At 39.6% G+C, this 24,341-nt stretch overlaps 1 protein-coding gene across 2 annotated transcripts; it reads right to left on the minus strand.

The window, feature by feature from the left end:
- Positions 1-884: 884 nt before the first annotated feature.
- Positions 885-21,091, minus strand: LOC311067154 (kinesin-like protein KIFC3). 2 transcript variants are annotated; one of them, XM_084088809.1, is made up of 20 exons: positions 20,839-21,091; positions 20,525-20,705; positions 20,153-20,249; positions 19,900-20,063; positions 16,723-16,975; positions 11,034-11,206; positions 10,651-10,716; positions 10,363-10,500; positions 9,169-9,366; positions 7,455-7,628; positions 7,132-7,279; positions 5,488-5,618; positions 5,241-5,352; positions 4,968-5,149; positions 3,970-4,074; positions 3,705-3,835; positions 3,393-3,513; positions 3,183-3,312; positions 2,840-3,069; positions 885-1,298 (listed from the first exon to the last, which is right to left on the minus strand). In XM_084088809.1, the coding sequence occupies exons 2-20, from the start codon at positions 20,621-20,623 to the stop codon at positions 1,167-1,169; spliced, it is 2,784 nt and encodes a 927-aa protein (XP_083944935.1). In that variant the 5' UTR covers positions 20,624-20,705; positions 20,839-21,091; the 3' UTR covers positions 885-1,166. The 2 variants fall into 2 exon arrangements, with proteins under 2 accessions (XP_083944935.1, XP_083944936.1); XM_084088810.1 differs by lacking the exons at positions 16,723-16,975; positions 19,900-20,063; positions 20,153-20,249; positions 20,525-20,705; positions 20,839-21,091 and adding an exon at positions 11,291-11,491.
- Between the last annotated feature and the right edge of the window lie 3,250 nt (positions 21,092-24,341).

Here is a 24,341-nt window from a genome sequence, read left to right on the forward strand (position 1 = left end):
TTTCTTTATAACATACCAAGTCTCAAATATTTGTTTTTCCCCAGAATTATTCTGCCAATTTTCTCAAACAAAATGATAGACCTACTCTACACTTTTTTTTTTAGGTTAAAAGACAAGTTGTATGAACAGCACAAGTGTTTGACAATAAAGTGCATTCATTATTCTCTCACTTTAACATGGGTAAAACTAAAGAGACTATGACAATTCACATCAAATGTAAACTTACCCTAAACATCCCAGAAAGTTAATACTGCTATATCATTCATTTAAATGTATATTTTGTTGTATATTTATTACAAATTAATAATGAAAATATATAATAATATTTAAGAGTAACATTTTATTCAGTGTGGTTTACTCTCAAACCGAAAAATGAGATGTACACCACTAAGAAAAAAGCTATTGCACATATTGTTGTCAAGTATAGTTACATTCGTTCTTATCTTTAACAGATGCTTTCTTATCCAAAGGCTGGCTTCATTTTCTTGCTGTCAAATAACTCAAGAACTATCTGGTTTATGAATCACCCCCTCAGATTGTTGAAAATATGACCTTTTGGTTATTAGCCTGGATCTAAAATGCTAAGCTACCACCTTTGCAGGGAAATTAAGTCAGCATATGCTGATTTTGTGCAATTCGGCTGAACTCACATCCTTTGTACCTAATAAAATACAGATCGACTGGTTCTACATACACAACATAATCATGGACGTCCACACCAACCATACACAAACAAACATATTTTGGCCATTACTTTCTAAATATATTATACCAAATAATTTATGGTTTTGAGTAAATATCAGTATAAACTTCAAGCGATTAAGATACTGTGGTCTCCTGTGTTGTGAATCAGAAGAAAAAAAAATGTTTTTTTTTTTTTTTTTATGCAAGATTTGCTGAAATATCCTCTGAACTTTAGTGATATTTTGAACTTACGTTGATGGAGAGCTTGTCTTGGTGGTGGTGGGTGTTGGTGAGACTGACATGCAGATCCGCTAATAGAGAAAAGCCATTGCTAAATATGTGGCGTCACAGACGTTTCCAGAACTGTAGCCCTTGAGTAGGATTGGAAGCCTCAGCCACGGCCTGAAAAGTGCAAGGCTTGTCCATCTACACTTAATGCCATTTCTGGTCCTGTGGTTACTTGTGAGGGTTGATGGTATGCATTAACTTTTGTTTTCATTATGTCCTCCCGTCTCAATTTTTCTTGCAGCAGGGCCCAGCTCCACCTTGCACACTCGCTGGGCAAACTTTAGCGAGCACAGGGTCTCTCCGACGTTGCTCTCAAGAGATGAAACCTAAAGAAGACAAATTATTTTTACACAAGTATTTTAGTTAATTAGGTTTATTTAAAAATTGACATTACTGTGTAGGAGGTTGTTTAACTCTGTGATCCATCAAATGGCATTCCCATGGACTACCTATAGACCATTCAAGAACTTTGAGGGATATTTTACAAAACATATAGAACAAGCTGGTTAAAATTGCTTTAGTATATTTAGTACATGCAATTGTTTAAGTACAAGGTTTTGTTAAGAATATGAGTGCTGCCAGGATAACTAATTGCTAGATTAGCTAAAATTAAAAAGGTTCATGGTAAGGTAAGAGATTTGAAGCATTTAGTAACATGAAAAATAAGCTATTCATGTACCCAACTGTATGTCCTTGTATGTCCTCTATGTCCAACGTCCTTGAATTATTCAGTACTCACTACTTTTGGATGGACAGAAACTCTTATCACAAAGTCTACGCATTGTCAAACCATGTGCAAATTCATGAGTCAACACCATTGCTGAGTATTTTCTCCTTAAAACTGCAGTGAAAAAAAGACTAAAATCGTGGTTTGAAATCGCCGGTGTTTCTTATGTCACAAACTTCCTTGTAACCAATCACGTCAACGTGCTGGCGGGCTTTAGCATATCATTAACTGCTGCGAAGCAGGCGAGTTTCAAGAGAAGCCAGGTATGATATGAAAAATCGGGTACATTTAGCAATATAGCGGATGGATTATGTATGTGATGTATATTGCAATGTTATGATGAACTATATGCCTTTCTCCATTATTGTTCTAAGTTGTTCAAAGTGTTTCTAAGTATACTGATTTTTAGATGGCAGACTGAGATGGCGAACGGGATTAATTAATTTACGGTTATGTGTCCGACGTTCTAGAGAACGATACATAAAACGCATTACTATTCTGATATGAGTGATTGGAGGCAGGTCACATTTGCATATTCATGGATCAGTGTGTATACTAAATGAGGCAAGGGTGTAGTGTTACATTCAAGCTATTTTAAGGCATGAATAAAAACATTCTCACAGGAAAAAAACTTTAAATATGCCATTTTGGTCATCAAAGATGAGTTTTAAGGGATTTATTGACTACGGGGGGCAGTAAGAAAACCTTTGAGAAAAAAGGTGCATTTTTATTATTGGTTGTGCCTCCTATGCAGTCCAGAGCATTTTTTATTTATTTATTTATCATTTTTGTTTTTGTCTCCCGCACATTGATAGTGTCTCCCTGAAGACAAACTATATTAAATATTAACTCTACATTCCTTTTGTTGTGCGAGTGCTACCTCCCTGAAATTAGTTTTTGCATGGCAGAATGTCTGAACCTCATTGGCATCATATGAAATAGAATGAACTGTTGTTAGATATATATTTCGGACAGTTACCTTGGCCCTTTCCTGTCTAATTTGGTGTAACAGTATAGACCAGACTTTGTCCTGATAGTCACACTCCACTTAACCCTGGGTTTCACATTTGTCATTTTAAAAGGGGCTTAGCACAGCTAAGCTAATGGGGTTAACTTGTGAGTCTTGGTAAATCCTTGTACCTGAACAACCATGGCGGTTTTGTTGCCCTTTCCTAGTGAGTCCTGCAGCAGGTAGGTGAGTCGTGAGTTCCTGAAGGGTATATGAGTCTGGTGGGCCTTAAGAGCTTGGATCACATCTCCTAGAGCGAGCAGTGAGCGGTTGATATTCTGGGCTTCCTTCAGTCTTTCCCCCTCTGCCCCAGACTTCCACACCCTTTCAGAACCAGCCAGATCCACAAGATTCAGCTTGCCTGCAAAGGAGAGGTCAGGGATTTTGGATGCAGAGGGCTGTTTGAGCAGAACTCAAGACATTTGAGAACTCACAACTCAACCAATCTAAAGTTCCAGAGTCGTTGGGACTGACCGGTGGTTTTGGCTCCACTGGCGAGGTCTGTGCCCAGCACAGTCACAGTGAGCAAGGCATGTGATCGAGAGCTATGCTCATTCATCTGCGTTCCAAATGTAATCCTGTTCTTTCGAGCTATGGCCAAAATCTACAAAAAACAACAGATTATTAGAGAGACGTTTTTTGTATAGTCAGCATTATCTTGACAGATGACACCCTGGGACTCACTTTTTTGATATGCTGGAAGCTTTTGACCTCATTGACCCTGAGTCCTGGCACATGGAGCTGTCCTGTCCCATCAGGGTTGATCTTGATGTCAAGCTTCTCTCCATCCTTACTGAGTAGATCTCTGTTGTTAACAATATTGTTAACAATTGAATTGTAGGGTTAGTTCACCCAAAAATGAAAACTCATTATTTACTCAACCCTCCTGTCATTCTTAGACTTTTTACTTGGATGCTTCTAACATTTAATTGAATGGGCAACAATTTATTTGAAATTCAAAAGAGTTTTTCATGATAAAGAGGTAAAATACAATACCTCAGGACCTCGTTGTAAATTTCCACTGAACTGACACTGACGGTATACGTCCACATGTCTTTTCTTTCCTCAATCTCGTTAAACAGGTGTTTCAGGGCTCGTTGGTTGATACCGGGGTTCTCAACAGTACCCTGAGCAGACACGGATGGTTAATGAGACCTGACAGTCTTATTGAATAATTAATGGAAACATCATCTGGGTCAAAAGTATGAAATCGAAACTATGTGTTATGACAGGTATATAGTTACAGATCCCTATATATTACCTCCATAGTATAGGTCTTGCCAGATCCTGTCTGGCCATAAGCAAAGATGCAAACATGATACCCATCTATACAGGATGTGATGAGCGGCTCAATTTCCTGGAACACCTGAGAGATAAAGAATGGTATAAAAATCAAAAACATTACTAAAAATGCTTTCTTGATCAATTAAAGGGATAGTTCACACAAAAAGAAAAGTTCTGTCATCATTTACTCACCCTCAAGTTGTTCCAAACCTGTATGAGTTTCTTTCTTCTGCTGGACACAAAAGAAGATATTTTTAAGAATATGGGTAACCAAACAGCTGATGTTTGACCGTAACCACACGGTTACGGTCCCACACCGTTACACCTGATGGTAACCACACACTTCCATAGTTTGGGGGAAAAAAATACTATGGAAGTCAATAGGGTCCATCAATTGTTTGGTTACCGACATTCTTCAAAATATCTTCTTTTGTGTTCAGCAGAAGAAAACAATTCATACAGGGTTGGAACAACTTGAGAGTGAGTAAATTATGACAGATTTTTTTGGGTGAACTATCCCTTTAAGCCATTTAAGCAAGCTATACTGTAGGGATGTACTATTGCTTATTACGCACAACGGTTATTGGCTGGTTTTAGAGATTTATTGTTCCACTTTAGTGTTGGATATCTACTTGTGCATGCTTTACCCGAATTTCATCAAATGCTCACTTAATCTTAACAAATAACTTAATTACAGTTCAGTGTAATCTTTAGCTAATCTCAAAATTAATGCAGTATACTTTTTTAAAAATGTTGTGATGCTTAAATTCACTTGTAGCATTTAAAAAGATTGATTTTAGTGTTTTATTTATTTAGACAAAATAGAATAGAATTTTAATATCAGCCATGAAAATAATGACTAACTTAGCGATAGCAACCAGACATTAAATATCAGTGCATCATTACTATATAGGCTAACGATAGGCCTATAAGTCTTTTAGTATTTCATGTGAGTATGACTTTTACTCTGCTTACCTCATCTTGAGTGGCCTGAGGGTGAAATACTTTATCAAGCTCAAAGTTTTTGGCCTTTCCCTTGCTTAAAACTGTGAGTGCAGATTCATTATGGGGGTCTGTTGTCACAACTACCGCTTGGCCTTCCTCATGTTGATCTTCCTTCAGTACTGGCTTTACACGGCACAGAACACGAATATTACCTGGTGGGAAAAAAAACACACAAAAAAACTTTTCTTATATTTTGCTTAAGTCATATGGACAGAAATGGTAAAAATGGTCATTACTGCCAACCTTTAAGCTCAACCAGCTGCTCGTGGTACTTCCTGCGGAGCGCTACCTCCTTTCTGTATTTTTCCAAAAGGTCTTTGTTGGCCTCTGACATCTCATTTATAGCTGCCATTATCTAGGGAATAATGTTGTAATATTAGAAAACAATTTAAAAATGAAAGCAACAAATAAAATGTGACAATATCAAACTCTTCGATCTCAGAAGTTGTACATTTAGTACAGGTTTGTGCAGCAGTGGATATTTGCTTACCTGTTTCTTGGCTTCTTTGATAGCTGTTCCATAGAAGTCAGAAAAGTTGCGGACCTGACTGCGCAGACTGGCATAGTCGGTCTTCATGGAGCGTAACGTGGGAGGGAGAGCACTCAGACGCTTCTGGAGGGCTGGAAATTACATATAAACATGCGCGGAGCCATACACATTGCTGCACCTTTAACAATGTCAACAATAGGGGTGCACATGAGCACACCTAAATCATATGTCTTGTGGACTTCACAAGTGTAGCGAACACTATAGACCAGGGATGTCAACTTCGGTCCTGGAGTGCTGCTGTCTGAAGGCAACGCATCATAATCTGAAGACCACACCCACCGAGGGGGAAAACAATCCAACAGTCTCCATTGACTTTGCATTGCGAGAGGCTGCCTCCTTGTTATTTATGACTTATAACAAAAGACAGAAAAATGCCTAAAAGCTGCTGTGTGACAGGGTGTACAGCAAACAAGCGAAAAAACCCAGAAATAAATTTTTATAAGCTTCCGAACCGTAAAAGCCAGCCTTTAAGGAGACAAAAGTGGATACAGGCAATAAGACATGAAGCATCAGCAGGAAGAATGGGTAAATTGTGGGATCCTGACACTCAGTATGTCTACGTGTGCAGTAAACATTTTGTCACTGGTAAGTCAAATATTCAAATGTCAGTTTTATATATTATATTTATGTAAGCTAAGCTGTAGCATTTTTTACAATATCATGTCGCGTTCCAGTGGGCGTAGTTCTCAGAGTAGTTCGAGAACTAGTTGCGCTCTGTCTCAATTGATCCTTGAGTGTCCTTGTCCTGTGACTTTTATGTCCTGAAACAACCGTTTTTTGGGGTCGACAGCTTATAAAAATGTATTTCTGGGTTATTTAGCTTGTTTGCTGTACACCTTGTCACATAGCAGTTTTTAGACATTGTTTTGTTTTTTGTTATAAGTCATAAATGACAAGAAGGCAGCCTCTCGCAATGCAAAGTCAATGGAGATGGTTGGATTGCCCCCCCCCCGTCCCGTGTGGGCGTGGCCTAAATACGCTCTGTCGCTATACCATAGAAATGAATGAGAAGTGCCATAAACTGAGCCCTACCTGTTGCGCAATTGTTCGTGACTTCTCTTATGAGACAGCATTTTTTTTGTGTGTAAACTTTAAAAATAGATCAATCGTAAACAAATGTGCTACATGCTGAAGATTAGCCGATGGGCAGTCGATTCATCACATGATAAGCTATTTCCTCACAAAAGCGGTTAAATTCAGCATAGTGAAGCCTCTTCTCCATCGACAAACATAAAGAAAATGGCCTCTTGTATCCTTCCCTGCGTACCGCAGTGTTATCTGTCATTACGCTTTTTATGGCTGAGGTTGCAGGCTTGCCTTCAAGTGGCTTTGGCATAAGTAATCCTGAAGACATTGATTTGCTTGTTCAGGTGTGTTTGATTAGGGTTGGAGGAGCTAAACTCTGCAGGACAGCGGCACTCCAGGACCGACGTTGCCCATCCCTGCTATAGTCAATATCAAGTGTGCCATTCAAGACAAGGAAGATTATAGGGATCAGAAAACATGAAATCACCAAAACAATTTTTAAAGAACATGCATGAACCATCTATTAAGATTTGTAGTATATATATACAGTAAACGCACTTATGAACTGGTTCTGCAGGCTCTGGAGATGCTCCTCAGAGCAGTTGGCTGCCGCTTTTACAGCTGCCTCTTTCTTTTCCTCAAGATGTCCAATCTCCTTCAGCAGCTCCTCCCTCAGGGTCCCAATCTCCCTCTCATATGCAGCAATCTGTGGAGCCATTGCTTTTTTAGAAGAGCTGAGGTTTTCTAGTTGTGTTCTGACATGGACTGTATGATTCATGAATTTTGTATCTGAGATCCCATCGACATAGGCTGTTAAGATCTTTAGCTTCAAGTTATACAGTATATACAATCATAAAAACAAATGGATAAAGCTTAGAAACCTTGTGTTGCAAATTGCAGCTGACTTCATCTGAATGTCTGATGTTCTCCTCCAACTGTCTGCATCGTTCGCTCTGGTTGCTTAGCTTCCCAGAAAGCTGTGCATTCTGTTGTCTGGCTTCAGATAGTTGACGCAGAGTTGAAGGCGACTCCACCGCAACGGTTTGGGTAACATACTTGAAGACAGGAAAAAAAAGATGATTTATTATTATTGATTCTCATTCTAAAGAGTATGTGATTGGACAAAATACTATACCCCAGAGTGCAAGATAAATCATCAGTATTTTTGGTCCGGTTTCTCGTAATACACTAAATGCTTACCTATATACAGTATCTTTTGTGTATGTGTTTGTGTATCTGTTAAAAATCAATTTGATCAAGTTTGTTGTGGCTTTTTTTAGGTTTTAAGTTCATATAAATATTGATATATGATATATATATATATATATACATATATATATATCATAATAAATATTGGAGAACAATTGATTATGAATTTTTCTGATAAATCTTCTTCTGAAAAACCTTCTAAAAACTCCCCAGAAATGATATATATTAAAGACTGGCTGAATGCATTGAATGTAACGGATGAAGATGAAACAGAAATAAGAAATGTTAATGTCACAGACAAGGTTAAGATTTTTATGGACGATCTTATAGTTGAACACCTCCAGAGGGACAACGCAAAGAGAGCTCGCAAGGCGGAGAAGGAGAGAAAGGCGCTGGCGAAGATCTTCAACTAAGGCTCAACTTCCTTGAAACGAACTGATTCATTATGCACAGAAGTTAATAAAAATTATCAGACAAGCCATTAAATAAAACATTAAATAAAAAAAATAATACACATTGCAAATAGTTTTATGGTTGAAAATGGGATAAACTGTTCAAATGAAGATGTGTTGAATTTGCAGGACAAGCTCAAATTACTTGGGAACTTAAGAGTCATTGTTAGAAGTGTACTGTGTGTGTGTGTAGTTATATGGACACGACATGTTTAGGGTTGTTAAGACCACATGTATTTTTAAAGGGACTTTGAACATCTTTTGCTCCAGACATAGAAAATGTGTGAAGCTAGAGAAAGGTCAAGAGGGCTGCGATAGAGGAACTTATCATATAAAGCTTTTGTGTATGTGCTGCATAGAATAAGTGTGAAAGAAGAAATAGATAATTTGAATATGTACTTTTGCAAGCTTATGTTAATAAAGGGACTAGGATAAGTCCCAAGTATTTACCTTATAAGGGAATTAACTGTACTATAATGACAGCCTACAGTTAGAAGGCGGCCCAAAAAAAACAGGGTTAGTATAAAAAGCCTTGAAGAGTTTTTTTTGGGGCCGCATTTTGGGTGAAATGTCGTGTTTATGTTATTTTTGCCTTTGGAATTTTTGTCTTTGTATTATTCTGAATCTTTTAAAATAAAACGAAATCATGTTGTGGTGATTCGTAAAATTTGTTAAATAAGTCTCAGAGTAATTTTTCCCTATCAATATCTCATGATTTTGGTAACGGAATATTAATATTGGCAAACACCCAGTGCATTCGAATTCAAGATTGAACTGGTTAGAGGCACCGCTGAGGACCCTGAATCGACATCCTACATCCTTAATCTAAAAGGTAAGGGCAATATTTAATTGTAGCAGATTATGGATATGTCTGAGAATGATTTATAGGTTACAGTGGGATAAAAATACAACAATATTCTTGCATTTTTCTTACTTTAATCACAGGCTCCTTGTTGCGTTCTTTGTCTAGTTCAAGTTGCAGATCTCTCACACAGTCCTCTCGTCTCCTGAGCTCTTCTGCCTTCCTCCATTCGCTCTGCTCTTTCTGGTGCTCCAGAGTTGACAGCTGCTCTGCCCGCTGCTGCAGTGAACTTTCCAGCTGCAGAACACGACTGCGCAAGTTCTCATTTTCCTATAGGGTACAATAGTATACTAATAATTCATATAATTCATACAATCGTTGCTTATACACATAATGACGTCCAAGCTACACTGAACAAAATTATAAACGCAACACTTGTTTTTGCCCCCATTTTTCATGAGCTGAACTCAAAGATCTAAGACTTTTTCTATGTACACAAAAGATGATCAGAAGATGTCTGAGTCTGAGTCAGCAGAGAGTAGCAAGTCAAGCAATGAGGTTTCTTTATATTATATTTTATATTAAATTATATTTACTTAATTATTCAGTAAAACCACATGTTATTGCGATTGTTATTTTTACTTGTTCATCATTGCGTTAGTCTTTTATTCACTGACTTTACCATAGCTTGTTTCCATGCTAGTTAGTATAAGATAAGAGCTATGGATAAGAGCATCAAAGCAGCTAGGTAAGGGGAAATAGCTAATGTTACGATGTCCGAGGCGTCGTTTAGACAGCATGTTTTTCTCCACGTTTGCAGAGTCAGGGATAACCTGAGTATTCTGCTGCGTATTTTTCTGCTGCTTCTCATTCAAGTTAGTGACGAAACGCGCTCTGTAGCGCTGTTTGTTCGCTGTCGGCTACGGTAGAAACATGACGTCACAATATGTCGACCTTCATAGAAGGGGGGTGCCCGCGGTTATGTAGATATAAATGACTCATTCTAAGGTAATAAAAACATAACGGTTCATTAAGTAAGGTCTTTATACACCACTGAAAACATAGTTATGGATCTTATATTGCATTTCTGTCAATAGATCATCAGAAATATTACACATTGCACCTTTAAATGTAGAAAATTTGCTTGCAGATTTTACAAATATGTGCATGCCCATGGTTAGTGAATGAGAGCATATGTCTATGGGCCACAGAGGTGAGGCGTACTGAAAATGTCACAAGGGAGGGAGTAAAGACAACAGTCAGGAGTGTCATATGAGTTTCGTTGTCATAAGTTACTGTACCCAATGCATTAAAAGACATTCTCACCTTGATGAGCACAGAGCTGGACTGGGATGGGATGACCGACAGCTGCTGCAGAAGACCCTGCGTCACTGTGAGACTGTGTTTCAAACTCTCATTCTCTGCTGATAAGCAAAGCAATCGTTTTTCAGAGTCTGTTACTCCCTGGTGAAAGAAAAAAAACAGAAAAAAGTCACAGCTGACCTGGAAAAAAAGTGTCTGATAGAACAACCTAGATTAGCTCTTGGTCACAAATCATTTTGAGGCTGTCTGGCCTGGTTTTAATGTGCTCAGTTTCAAATGCAGAGCACTTACTGATGTAACTCTGAGTTTGGACAGCTCCTCTTCTCTTTCCTCAATACAGCTCTTCAGCTCATCAATCTACAGGGAGAAAATCAATTGTGTCAGCTTAGTAAGTCTGGCAAGAAAAATGAGTGAAGAGGATGGATGAAACTGAATAAACTGATGGAGAGGTAGCTGAATGGATGAAATATGCAGACTTATATATATTACTCTCTGGATAAAGGTAAAAAAGAGATGCTTTCATGATCATTGGTGAGGTAGAGAGAGGAATAAGTGGAGATGTGCTATTAAATACTCTGAATGTGAAAGCATCACTGATTGCATGAATACATGTTGTGGGTTGAATGATAGTATGAATGTATAGAATGAGTGACTGGATGAGTAATGCTCCTCACCTGCTGTTGGAAGGCCTGCACTTTAGTGTGGCGATCTCGTTCTCTCTGCTCAAGCTGTGAATGAAGCGATCGCAGCTCTCCTCTCAGTTGACTCCTCTCTCCCTGCAGCCCACATAGAGATTGAACCAACTTATGCAGCCCAACCGGAGATGATGCAGGTAGCATGTACTCACCTACACACAAACACACACATGGCATGACCGTTTAGAATGGAATTTCAAAAGAAGCTAGTTCATCTGGCATAAGGAGTGGCTTACCAATATACAATCCTACCATTCGGACTGTCCCTAGCTCCGTGACTTTTACAAAGTGTCTGGATGCGGTCCTCTCCCCCGTGAGACAGTTGGGAGTACTCATCCTGAACTACCTCGATGATTGGTTGCTCTTAGCCCAATCGAAGAAAAACTATGCACGCACAGGTCTTAGCTCCTCAGCCACTTGGAAAGTCTTGGACTCCACTGGATTCCACTGGAGTGCTCTCTGAAAATTCAGAGGCTAGCGGCATCTTTCAGAATCGGGGATATCCTTCCCCTGAAAATGTTTCAGAAGCTACTGGGCCTCATGGCAGCAGCCTCCTCAGTAGTTCCCTTGGGTCTGTTACATATTCGGCCACTACAACACAGAAGGCCCCCGTCCCATCTAAAGTGTGGCGCGAAGGCCGCCTCATTCTCAGGGTGAACCATGGTTTTACCAAATCCCTGGTCCAAATACCAAATGGCCCCATCTGTATCAGTTGGGGGTAGAACTGGGCTCAGTATCCAGAAAGAAAGTAGTCTCCTGGATGGAACCAATGACGAATTGGCACATCAACTGCCTGGGAATGATGGCAGTACTTCTGGCCTTCAATGAGTTCCAGTCAGAACTCAAGGGGGACCATGTCCTGGTCCGATCAGACAGCATGTCAGTGGTAGCCTATAGAAATTACCAAGGGGGTCTCAGGTCTCATCTGCTAAAAAAGTTGGAATGTCGCCTGTGGGCCCGGTACAATCTTTGCTCAGTGAGAGTGGTCCACATACCAGGCTCCATGAACACGGGAGCAGATATGCTGTCCCGGAATGGGGGAGTGGGGAATCCTCCCCCAGTCGGTTTGCATGATCTGGAGCATTTTCAGGGATGCAGAAGTGGACCTCTTTGCATCAAAAGAGAACTCCCACTGCCCGACATTCCTCTCAAAGGAAAAATTATTCAGTATAGAATTGATTTTAAGATTTTATTATTGGTTTTTAAAGCTCTTTACAACATGTCTCCAATTTATATCACTAACCTTTTAGGATTTTACACATCGGCTAGGACGCTGAGATTGACGGATCAAATGTTGTTGGTACTCCCTCGTTCTAAGAAGTCATCAAAGGGTGATCGAGCTTTCACAGTAGTTGCTCCTAAATCTTCCACATATTCAGCAGGCTCCATCTATAGAGGTTTTTAGGTCTCATTTGAAAACATGTCTTTTTAACTCAGCTTTTGGAGGAAGGGGATCTTGAGTAATTGTCTCTATGTCTGAAAAGGCACAATAAATGTTATTAGCTGTGTTTCCATCAAAAGTTGCCAATTTAAATTTCGGTTCAAAGTTCAAGATTTTAATAAAAATTCAAACATTTCTCATCTGATTCTTTTGCTACTCACATTAATTTTATAGTTGTATCGTATGTTTTGGCTTCTGCTCTTCTGTTCATGTCTCTTATCAGTATTCATTCTCACAGTCATATGCTGCGTTAATGCCATGCCGGAAATTATGAAACGTTTTATTCAGAGCTTTATTCACGTCGTTGGACTGGGAATTATGCGTTTTTATGCGTTTTTTAAGTCAGGTGGTACAATGGTCATGTGGTACAAGCAGGAGCTTGCAGAAAATTCCCAGCTTACAAGTTGTAATTACGAGCACTACGAGGACGTGAAGGCTCTTTACAAGTTGAAATCTCTTAATTATGGTAATTACGACATGGCGTGCACACCTTTACTTCCTGGTTTTGTCATGTCCTGGTTTTGTCAACTCAAAGACTTGTGCAACGTGCCTGGCAGCCTAACTGTTCTGCAACATTTTATTTAGATTCCCGCCATTTATTATTGATATGCCGAGTCAGAGTTGCTGTCTTTTCCTGTGCTGTAGCCTACACTAATTACTGAGGCAGACGGCGTCAGATATGAGCTTCCAGTCTCGGGTGGAGCAAGTCTGTTGGTGGGAAGGATGAATGGAGACACACAGGGACGCCACCGCAAACGTGATGTGGAACAAACGTGATGGAGGAACAGGCTTGAACAAAAAATATTACACAATTTTCTGTAATTCCAGACATTTCATGGTGGGATTAATCTAGGCACAATATGGGTATGAGCTACAGTATGGGCTAATTCAGATATGGGCAGACATGGAACACATGTAACTCAAGCCCATTTCATGCCTAAATTGGCTCCACCAATAAATGTTGGCTGGGATATTTGATTCTGAATGATTTTGTGCTCAATATTTCTGTACAATGAACGCTAAACAATATATAATTGACCGATACTCCTTGAAACTGATTTCCTGCTGTGCTTTTTTCATCGTTCTCCTCCTCACATTAAATAAAACTTAAATCTTGAGAGCATGGTCTATTCATTTTATGCTTTCGTGTTTAAAGCTGAATTTCCTCTCGGCTGTACACTGGATTTATATAGTATCTTACAGCAGTACACGTGAAGTTCAGCTGTGCTAGTTTGTAAGTACACTTGCATTTGTAAGAGAAGCAGCTCTCACAATGTTTTATTCATCTCTGTGAGCCACAGAGAAACATGCCAAGTGCTGTAGATGTACCATCCAGGCAAATGGGTATTTTTACTACATGCTAATAAAAGACATTGACGTCTCATGAGCAACAAACACATGTATTCCCATGTCAATTAGCCATCTGATTAATATGATTCATACTGTATCTGTATTTCATGTGGCTAATGGATTAATTGAAAGTGTCTTGTGAAAGTGACGAAGGGGTCAAGGTTTGGTGGGTTAGCATAGCCCAGATTGCTGGTATATAGCTATAACTACCTATTTTTCTCATTTGATGGAATTTTTTTTTGTGCAACAACATTTAAATTAATTTTACATATATTTCATTAGTATAAATTTTAACAATGCTGGTTCTTTTTAGGAGGGATGTTTACATTTTCTCTGTCTGCTACCTCTCAAGAAACAGGATAATTGCTATTGCAGTTTATTCAGGATAAGGGTTTGTGAGCATTTTTGGAGTGTCATCAACCAACCAGAATTGTTATGATGTAATTATGCAGAATGTGCAAGAGATGAAAAGGAATGGATATATTTCGCCAGGTAGTGTAGACCTTCTTTTTTCAAACACCTTAATATAGCTCCTTAGATTCTAGTATCCTGATCATTAAGAGTCATGTGCAAGTACACCACAAAGCCAAGTACATCTGACATTGAATTAGTGCAAGAGACGTGCATTTTAAACACATGCAATGTTTGTCTGAGGAGAAACAGACCGCCAGAGAGTCCAGATGCCCCATATAGCTCTGAGGTCACTGCCAGGTGCGGTTTCTAAAACCGTCAAGCTGCTATTTTTGGCACTTTTCCCCAGTATTCTCATTTAATTAAAGTACAATTTTAAGCTGTCCACATGATGTGAACAGGTCATTATCTCTTCCCTCATTGACGTCAAACAAAATTCTGAATCCAAAAACAAACAATGACATCATCTGGGGCCAGATTCACAAAACATTCTTAATTCTTAACTTAAAGTGCCCCTATTGTGCTATTATTAAAGGCTCCTAATTTTGTTTTGGAGGTCTCCTACAATAGGTTTACATGCATCCAAGGTCAAAAACACTTTCATTTTCTCATAATATACATTGAACATCACCTAATTTCTCTGGTTCGTTTTAAGATTCAGTCTCTCTAAGCCCCTCCTTTTCGAGAGCTTCCTCTGCTCTGATTGGTCAGATGGCCCAGTCTGTTGTGATTGGTCTACTCGCTTTTACGAGTCTACATCCCTACCAGAGGCCTACAATTGGTAAATGAGTGAAAGGCTTGTGGTACCATCACAGAAAGGCACAAAATTACTCTCCAGAACATTTTCTCTCACTGTTCCTTGCTGGTGGAATGATCTCCCAGGCTTCATGCCTTCAATGCAGAATCCCTGACAACATTCAACAGACAGCTGAAAACTCATCTTTCTGGGAGCACTTAACCTCATTATAAAAATAAATAAATAAGTAAATAAAAAATGATATTTCACTTTCCTTTACTTCCTTCCTAATCTAGTTTATGCTACTCTGAGAAATGTCTGAAACTTTGTATTTTGAGCACTTCCTGTGTTTATGTCCTGTATGTTTTTGGATTGTGTGGGAAACCCAGAGGAAATCACACAGAGAAAGCATACAAACTCCAAACAGAACGGCCTCTTGACACAGCTGCGTCTCCAATACTGCACATACGGGATTATACTAGACAAGTTGTTGATGTTATTGATGTTGTTGTTGTTTTTTTCTTATTATTATAGCTTCAGGATTTTGTTGTTGTTGTTTCCACTTTTTATTTTTTGCATGTAAATTACTACATGTAAAGCTATAGAAAAATTGCTGCATTTCTCATTAATTCTTTATGTTGTAATACAGTCAGTAAAATAAAAAGATCTGATTCTTATCATATATGTGAAAAATAATCATTCAAACTTAAAAAATAAAAGTTCATGATTTATGTAATGCTCCCTGTTGTTAGTGTTTTTAAGATCAGTGTTTTATGAATGAAATGCATGATTTCTGAATGAGAATTGTTGCCAGTGTTATTGTGGAAGGAGCTTATTTTGAGACATACATAAAGTGTTTTGTTGGTCTGAGGTGATTAACTGTTTGGCCAAGATTCATCATGGTAATGCAGACTGCATGAAGAGTTTTGAAAATGTGGCTTCAGTATTGACCGATGCTTGTTAGCAATAAAAAAAAAGACAACAACAAAAAAAACTGCAATGTTACTGAAAGAACATTTGTTCAGAACTTTGAAAAACCTTGCCAGAACATTAGCTTCTGAGAAAGTTTCCTATTAGCTGGGTAAAGCTACAGTATGTAAGAATAATTTGAATCTGTACCACAGTTTGTAAAATAAATAAATAAATAAAAATGGGTTGACAGACATGTATACAATGTAAGCCTAAATATTCAGAAACATTCTTTTAACGTAAAGGCTGAATCTTTCAGACAGACCAAACAGCAAAGACAGAAACAGACACACCTCCTGATATTGCCGAGTTAGACCAGTTCCTGGGTATATAACATAATTTGTTGATTCTGGAACAACATTCCTGTCTGAAAATTTGGTCGTAACCATATCCCTACCCCGAAACCTAATCCTACCCATAAGTTACCCCTAAAATCAGAGGGAAATGATAGGTGAATAGCAGTGATGTAGAAGCACCTAACTCTGGTTGTAAGCCTAAACTTGACATAAACGGAAAACTTTTCCCTAAAATCTGATTGGTGAATGGAATGTTGTTTCAGGATCAACAAAAATGTTGATCCAGGAACATGTTGTACTTGATGAAATCAGGTTCTGCGTAAGGTAAAAGGCAGCCTCCAAAAAATCAATGAATGTCAAGGTACAGTACATAAAGGGAGGCATCTAATATTAAACTCATCATTATCCACATCTAAAGTCTTCACACTGAGATTCTGTGATTTATTTAGGTTCAAAAGTTCTCACCCTCATTTTCAGGTGATGGGCTCTGCTGCTGAGCGATCACTTCCTCCAGGTTGTTAATCACACTGTTCTTGTCTCTGAGGCGCTGGCGGTAGGACGTACGCAGGGCCTTCATCTTCCGCCGGTGCTGGGCACGGTGTCTGCATAGCTGCAGACGGTACTGATCTGCCTGCTGCTGCAGCTGTTGCAGGTGGGAATACTGCTCCAGGAAGCTCAGGAGGTGGGACATCACAGACAGCAATGGAGACTCTGTCACCTGGAAAATACACATTTCATATTTACTCAACTATTAAAAAATAAATGTGCACATAAAATGTGCACCCAGATTATTTAGTAAGCCTACATAAAAGGAAAAAATGGTCACATCTTCATGAGAAATTCAACACAAAATAATAGTCACAAAAGCTTTAGATTTATTCACTATTAATAACAACCATAATAATAATATAAATATACAGGGTTTCAGGGCTTCTTTAGCCCTTTAAAGGGCTAAAGCCCTGAAAAAACATGTTTTACTACATTTATACTACGAGCGGAGAGTATAGAATACTATAGATTAAAAAAAAACTCTCTCTACGGCTCTGAACGTACCCAACCTTCTAACAACGTTTTAACAACATGGCCAAAAGGTTGCTATAACTACGTTGTGTGGTGAAGGTTGTTACAGCGTTGTCACAATGTTGACATTAAACCACCGTTCACCATTGCTAAAGGTTGTGCCTCTGGTGTCTTGACAACCACTGACTGGACTACATGTACTCGTCACTGCCCTGAAGTGCGAAAATCAGCCCTTTAAATTTCAACCGCCCGTTGGGTTCATTGTGTTGTCTCATTTTTCATCGAAGGATACGTGAGTATTGCGTTTAATTTACCTCAGCTAAATAAGATACGTAATTATTCAAACACAACCTACAACTTCATTTTCTAATGTGACTAATGTAGCCTCGCTCGCACTGTTTAGTTTTTCATTAGATTTGTCTGCTATTTAGTCTCATTCGTTTCTTTGTTCCTCGGGTTTGTGGATGTTTTCCTGGACTGATTCCGATTACCGACCTTTATCGCCCGGCTTTCGACTCTCCCCTGTCTGTAGGGTGACCACCCGTGCCGTCCCGCGTAGCGCGTGCGCGCACAGCGTTTGAAGCCCAATTCATGCGTCCCGCAAATTGAGACCGTGTCACGCATAATCCATGCTTGCTCAAAAAAAAAAAAGTTGGTCGCTCTATATCCTCGAGCCCCAGGCAGCCAAACGAACATTACTTGACAGTTCAGCACGCTATTGTTGCCACACCCACCCCTCAGTTGAACTGCTGACTGTTGTCAACTTTTTCGTTGTTGTCATGACAGCGCACGCACGCGCATACCAGACACACTGGGAAGGAACTTTTAAATGCGCGCTTTCCAATGCGAAAAATGGAGAAAGAGACTGTCTGAGAGGCACCGCCATCATCAATTAAAAAGAGAAGGTGTGGGTTCAAGAAAGACTGGGAAAATGAATATTTGTGGCTGAAAGGTGTTGAGGGGGATACCGAGAGGGCTTTTTGTGACCTTTGCAAAACGTCCTTCTCAATCGGACATGGAGGGGAATACGATGTCAATCGTATTTTTTTTTTGAAAATACTTTTTTTTTAACTGTTCCTGTGGTGTTGAACAACTACAATTCCTGTTAATCCTATAATTTTATATTATAATTTATTTAAAGTGAATAAATTGTATCGGCCGGGTTTCCCGATAACGATGTATCTTAGCTCTTATAAGAGCGCTTTCTACGTGCAAGGTTACGAACGCTCGCAGCAATTCCACGAGCGTTTCCCAAAAATGCACTTAACATAGTGCTGAAATATAACCTTATATGGAATCGTATTCTGAACGTTTAACCTAATAATTGTCATCTGTTGTGGATTAGCAATCAAGACAAGTCTATATAAAACACCTACAGGTGGAGTCACTGACAAAATGGCTGAACAAAAAAAAAAAAAAGAAAGAAAAGAAAAGATACCTTTCAAAAAGATGAAATTAATGTCCTTTTAGAGGAGATAGAGCGAAACAAAGATGTTATTTTTAACAGATTTAAAGGATTTTTTTTTGTTTTGTTCATTCATTTAATTTTGATTAAAATTATTAGATTAAATTATTTCTATTTTTTGTTTTGTTTTCTGACCTTTTTAATTATTTAATTTATACATTAATTTAACCAACAACAAAAAAAGAGTAATAAAGTGTTCAATAAAGTACAATCAAAACCTTATATTATAATCACATTGCATTTGAATAAAGTTAAAGGTGTAGTCTGCCGGTTGTCCTGCAGGTGTCCTCATAAATCTGTCTTCTTACGATGCACTTGGGGATGTACGATTACTCCAGAGCACTCGTAGATCTACGAAGATTTTCAAGTGCTACTTAAGCTACGATGCTTTTGGGAAACAGACCATAATATTAAGATCAGTCGTACGATCGTTTTTACGATCAACTTAGGCTTACGATGCTTTTGGGAAACGCAGCCCTGGGCGAGAACTCCCTGCGCATCCATGCAGCCTAGCATGGATAAGAGCAGGGAGCGCAGTGATAACCCCCGTTAGGGTAAACAGAACAGAACCAACATAAATGTATGCAGATATCATTAATGTCACTATTTTAATATACACCATAATTCGAGGAATTATTCAAGAGGAATCAGAATGCCAAATCCTGACTAGACGAGAGGAGGAGCTGGGGATGGAGGAGGGTAATTCGCTCCTGAGAAACGCAATAGCTGCTGATAATACTGAAGGAGCTTATATAGGATGCTGTGATAGGCGTCGTATTCCTGTAAGTTGACGTGGATCAGCTGAGAGACTAACGTGACCTGCCAGAACTAACGCTACGCTTGATTTTAGGCTTACAACCAGGGTTCGGTCCTTCTACATCAGTGTTATTCATCTATTATTCCCCTCTGATTTTAGGGGTAACTTATGGGTAGGGTTAGGTTTAGGGGTAGGGATATGGTTATGATTAAATTTTCAGACAGGAATGTTGTTCCAGGATCAACAAAATATGTTGACACAGGCATATTGTGCATATTCTAACTCAGCATAATCAGGACGTGCCATACTGTAGAGCTAAGGGTCTGCTGAAATACTACCACCACCAAATCACCACCACTATGAAACATGGTAAATGTGAGTGTAGTTAGAAGGTCTTCACCTTTTCACTAGGTTCTGTTGGAGAATTAGTGGCTCTTCTCTTTTCTGCCTCTTGCTTGAAAGACAGGAAAGCTGTTAATGGTGTTTTGGCAGGTAATCCATGACCTTCATCAAACTCATCATCTTCATCACTGAGAGACGCCCCATCACTATCACTGCTGCTGCCTGCAATTTAAGGTGATTATGGTTGAATGCTGATTATGTGGAGCAGCACTTCATTGTATTTAGAACATCACGCAACAAAACATTCTTACTTGAATCACTCAGTCTTCCACACCCTCTTTTGCCCAACCTGGGGGTGTGGCTACTCTTCCCCTTGCTCTTTGTTTCCATGGAAACATGGCCAGGCTCCTGTCAGTTACAGAGGGAGATGAATGTGATTATTGGAAGGTGTTAAAGCTACCACTGAGGACATTCGATTCGTGTGCATGCATGCGTGCATAAACGAATTATCACCTGAATGAAATTACCTCTAGTTTTCTATATTGTTTCTATATATTTAATATATTATATTATAATATAATAAATCATTCTATTTTTCTTGTTTGCATATATTGTACTGAGGACAATAAGGAATGCATATATTAACATGTCTATCGACGTGTGTCCACTGCGGCCACACATACCTCCGGGGATTCTCCATACGCCCCCTCGAGCGCTGCCTCCTCCTCCTTTTTAAAGACGGTGTAGAAGATGTACACCAGCAAAGAATAGAAGGCATACATGTTTCCTGATGTGCGGATGTTATAACGACAGTGGCTGGAAATAAATGCTTTTCCTTCACAGCATCTCTCTGCTCCTCCCACACTGCAATACAATCAGACAAGTGTTACTAAACCGCAGCTCCAGTAGCAAATCCACCAAAACAAATCATGATGGCATTCCCATGTTGTCAAGCTCCTTAGAATGATGATATTCCCATTGTTTTGCAGAGTCTTACCATCTGCTGAGGTTGATCCTCCACAACTGCAGTTACTGCATTGCCATTCTTCCGCTCTGAAGCTCTACATGGTGATTCTGCAGGACTGCTTGTGCCTGTTCACCAGTGTTTCGGGGCTTTGAATGGCAACACTAGCTCTTGACTCCGCACATCTGTCCAACCTGCTATTCCTGGCTTCCTTTTCCCCCTCCTTTTTCTCCTCCTCTCTCATTATCCATTCCTCTCCTCCCCCCTCCTCTCTCTCCTCAGCAGTGTTTGAGAACGCTCATCGCAGATGTGTAGTGCACTGCAGTGGTGGGGTGAAGCTGACAGAAATTGGTGAGAGGCAGAACAGGAAGTCAGATGCTCAACAAAGCGCTCTGATGTTGCTATATTCAAAGTGACAACCATATATGAATTCTATGGTAACGAATTATGTAGAACCATAGGTTTGTTCCTTCTATAGCTTCACCACAGCAAGATTTAAGAAGTTTTTTAAGTTCTGATGATGATATTTTGTGCCTGTAAGCAGAATACTGTGGTAATAATCAGATTTTACTGGGACATGAGGACCGGGGTGACCACTGTTCTAGATGGTTGAATGGTTGAATGCTGTACAAATGGAAATAGCCCAACAAAACGTTTGATGGTAAAAACAAATATTGCTTGCCTGAGATCAGCTCTCCAGCCACCACACTGTGGAGAATATTCAATACAATTCAGCTGCATTTTAGACAATGAAACACTAGAGGGCGCACTACATCAGCTGAAATAAATGTGGCAGTGTTCGAAATTGTTTCCCATTCACCATTCCCTACATTAGTAGTGGGAACAGTGCAGCGCTTCCAGGTTCTACGTCAGAACGTCGGCTCATTATTGGCCAGCTCCTTAGTCAGCTGATACTAAAGCATCACACGCATGTGTCGTGGTGCTCACGTGAACAGCGTCAGCCAATAATGAGCCAGTGTTCTGGCGTAGAAGCTGGAAGCGCTGCATTGTATACACTACGTGAATAGCGTGGGAGAATGACATGGAAGAGATTATTGAATAAAGTCGTTACTATTTTTTTTTTTTTTTTGCTCACAAAAAGTATTCTCGTCGCTTCATAACATTAAAGGCTTACTGAAGTGCCTTGGAATGCACAGTTTTGTATGATGGGTTGATGTAATTTCCACTGGAACAGGAAGCAAAGGCGGGACATATTGAATGGCTCCTCCCCATTTTCAAATAGCCAATAGCATTTAGTTTACCTCACAGACTGCTATTGACAGCACCATGGAAGCGAATCCGAGCGCTGATGATACATTGGATTCAATAGTAGAGGTGTGAATACATTCTAGCCATTTCATTCTTAACCAATGTACAGTTTGAAAACAGAATAAAACGGAGCGTTTGAGCAACCGAAAACACATCTCCAACCGATGTTGCTCCATGACGTGTCAACATTTGCTTTGGCCCGGTGGGATTTATAGCATAAGGTGCAGGACGCTTTAGATTCTAGAGAGCATTTGATAATATAATATAATTTAAAGAGCAAAAAATTATTATTTGATCCCCTGGTGAATTTGTAAGTTCGTCCACTTTTTTTATTTTTTTTCAATTTTTATGGTAGGTTTATTTTAATGGATAGAGACAGAATATCAACCAAAATCCAGAAAAAAACACATTATATAAAGGTTATAAATTGATTTGCATTTCAGTGAGTGAAATAAGTATTTGATCCCCAAGCAAAACATGCCTTAGTACTTGGTGGAGAAACCTTTGTTGGCAATCACATAAGACGTTTCTTGTAGTTGGTCACCAGGGGCCTCATTTATAAAACTTTCCGTAGGATTTGCGTCAGAAGTGGCGTACGGATGAAACAGAGGACGTGCGTACGCACAGAAATATTTGGATTTATAAAACCGTACGCACGCACATCCTACGCAGTTTTCCCTTAATAAATCACAATCAATTCTAAATGTAGCGCAGCTTTTGCGGCTTCATGTCACGCCCATAGTTGCCCATAAATAGTCCGTGAAACGCCCACAAGTTAATATTCATCGACTGCGAAATCATGGCAAACACAGAGAGGAAAACCAAGAAACGTAACTTCACTCAATGTGAAGTAGAAATTATCGTTGGCGAGGTGGAAAAGAGGAGTAAAATGTTGTTTGGAGGGCACAGTGTGGGCATTACTAATGCCAAAAAGGCACTTGAGTGGCAAAAGGTTGCAGACGTCGTTAATGCTGCAGCCTCACAACCTAGGACCGTGGCCGAAATAAAAAAGAAATGGTCGGACATCAAAGTCGATGCAAAAAAGCATCTAGCGCTCCATTGCCAGAGTGTGTCTGCCACGGGTGGGGGAATGGGGACACCGGAGCTGACCCCTCTTGATGAGAGACTGGCGGCAATTATTGGGGAATCCCTATTAAGTGGAGTGATGAATTGCATAACATGCCAATATTATTGCAGAACATATTTCACTTTTCTTTTTGCAAATATGTGTTAATTTGTATTTCTGTTGTAATCTTCATTTGATTTTGTTTGTTTTACACTGCAGATCGATCAAACGGGTGTTCGTGTAGGCTGTTAATTGTAAGACTTGCTTTGTGAAGTCTTCATGGTATTTATGAGGGGCAGTATTGCCATTTCTTTTACACAACGGTCTACAGTTTCACACACTTTCACGTGTTTCTTCCATCTGCCGACGGTGTCGCCATTTCTCATTTCACCCGTTTTTGTGCGTACACCTGGGTCAGAGTTTGCGTGAAGGACCACACATTTTCCCGTCAAGTTTGCTTTTTATAAATACCAATTATTGTGTAGAGAGCGGCGTACACCTTCTTTTGTGCGTACGCAACGTTTATAAATGAGGCCCCAGGTTTGCACACATCTCAGAAGGGATTTTGGTCCACTCCTCTTTACGGATACTTTCAAAATCCTTAAGGTTTCTTGGCTGTCGCTTGGCAACTCAAAGTTTCAGATCCCTCCACAGATTTTCTATAGGATTAAGGTCTAGAGACTGGCTAGGCCACTCCAATACCTTAATGTGCTTCTTCTTAAGCCACTCCTTTGTTGCCTGGGCGGTATGTTTTGGGTCATTCTCATGCTGGAAGACCCATCCACGACCCATCTTCAGTGTTCTGGCTGAAGGAAGGAGTTTCTCGTCCAAGATTTGACGGTACATGGCCCCGTCCATTGGCCCCTCAATACAGTCAAATTGTCCTGTACCCTTAGCAGAGAAACAGCCCAAGAGCGCAATGTTTCCACCTCCGTGCTTGACTGTAGGGATGGTGTTCTCGAGGTCATAGTCAGCATTTCTCTTCCTCCAAACACGGCGAGTTGAGTTGATGCCAAATGCTCAGTTTTGGTCTCATCTGACCACAGCACTTTCTCCCAAGCCTTCTCTGAATCATTAGATGTTTATTGGCAAACTTTAGAAGGGCTTCTATATGTGCCTTCTTGAGCGGTGGGACCTTGCGGGCACTGCAGGATTTCAATTAATTGCGGCTCAGTGTGTTACCAATAGTTTGCTTGGTGAC

Source organism: Abramis brama (assembly GCF_963993115.1).
Source record: "Abramis brama genome assembly, chromosome: 17".
Taxonomy (NCBI): domain Eukaryota; kingdom Metazoa; phylum Chordata; class Actinopteri; order Cypriniformes; family Leuciscidae; genus Abramis; species Abramis brama.

Bases quoted from the DNA above. Each gene is read 5' to 3' on its own strand.
- LOC311067154 (XM_084088809.1), bottom strand. From the start codon at position 20,623: ATGTATGCCTTCTATTCTTTGCTGGTGTACATCTTCTACACCGTCTTT. The intron at 10,717-11,033 runs GTGAGGAGCATT...TTCTCCCTGTAG, and splicing joins TGCAGGCCTTCCAACAGCAG to ATTGATGAGCTGAAGAGCTG. The intron at 4,075-4,967 runs GTAAGCAGAGTA...TTTATCTCTCAG, and splicing joins CTCAGGCCACTCAAGATGAG to GTGTTCCAGGAAATTGAGCC.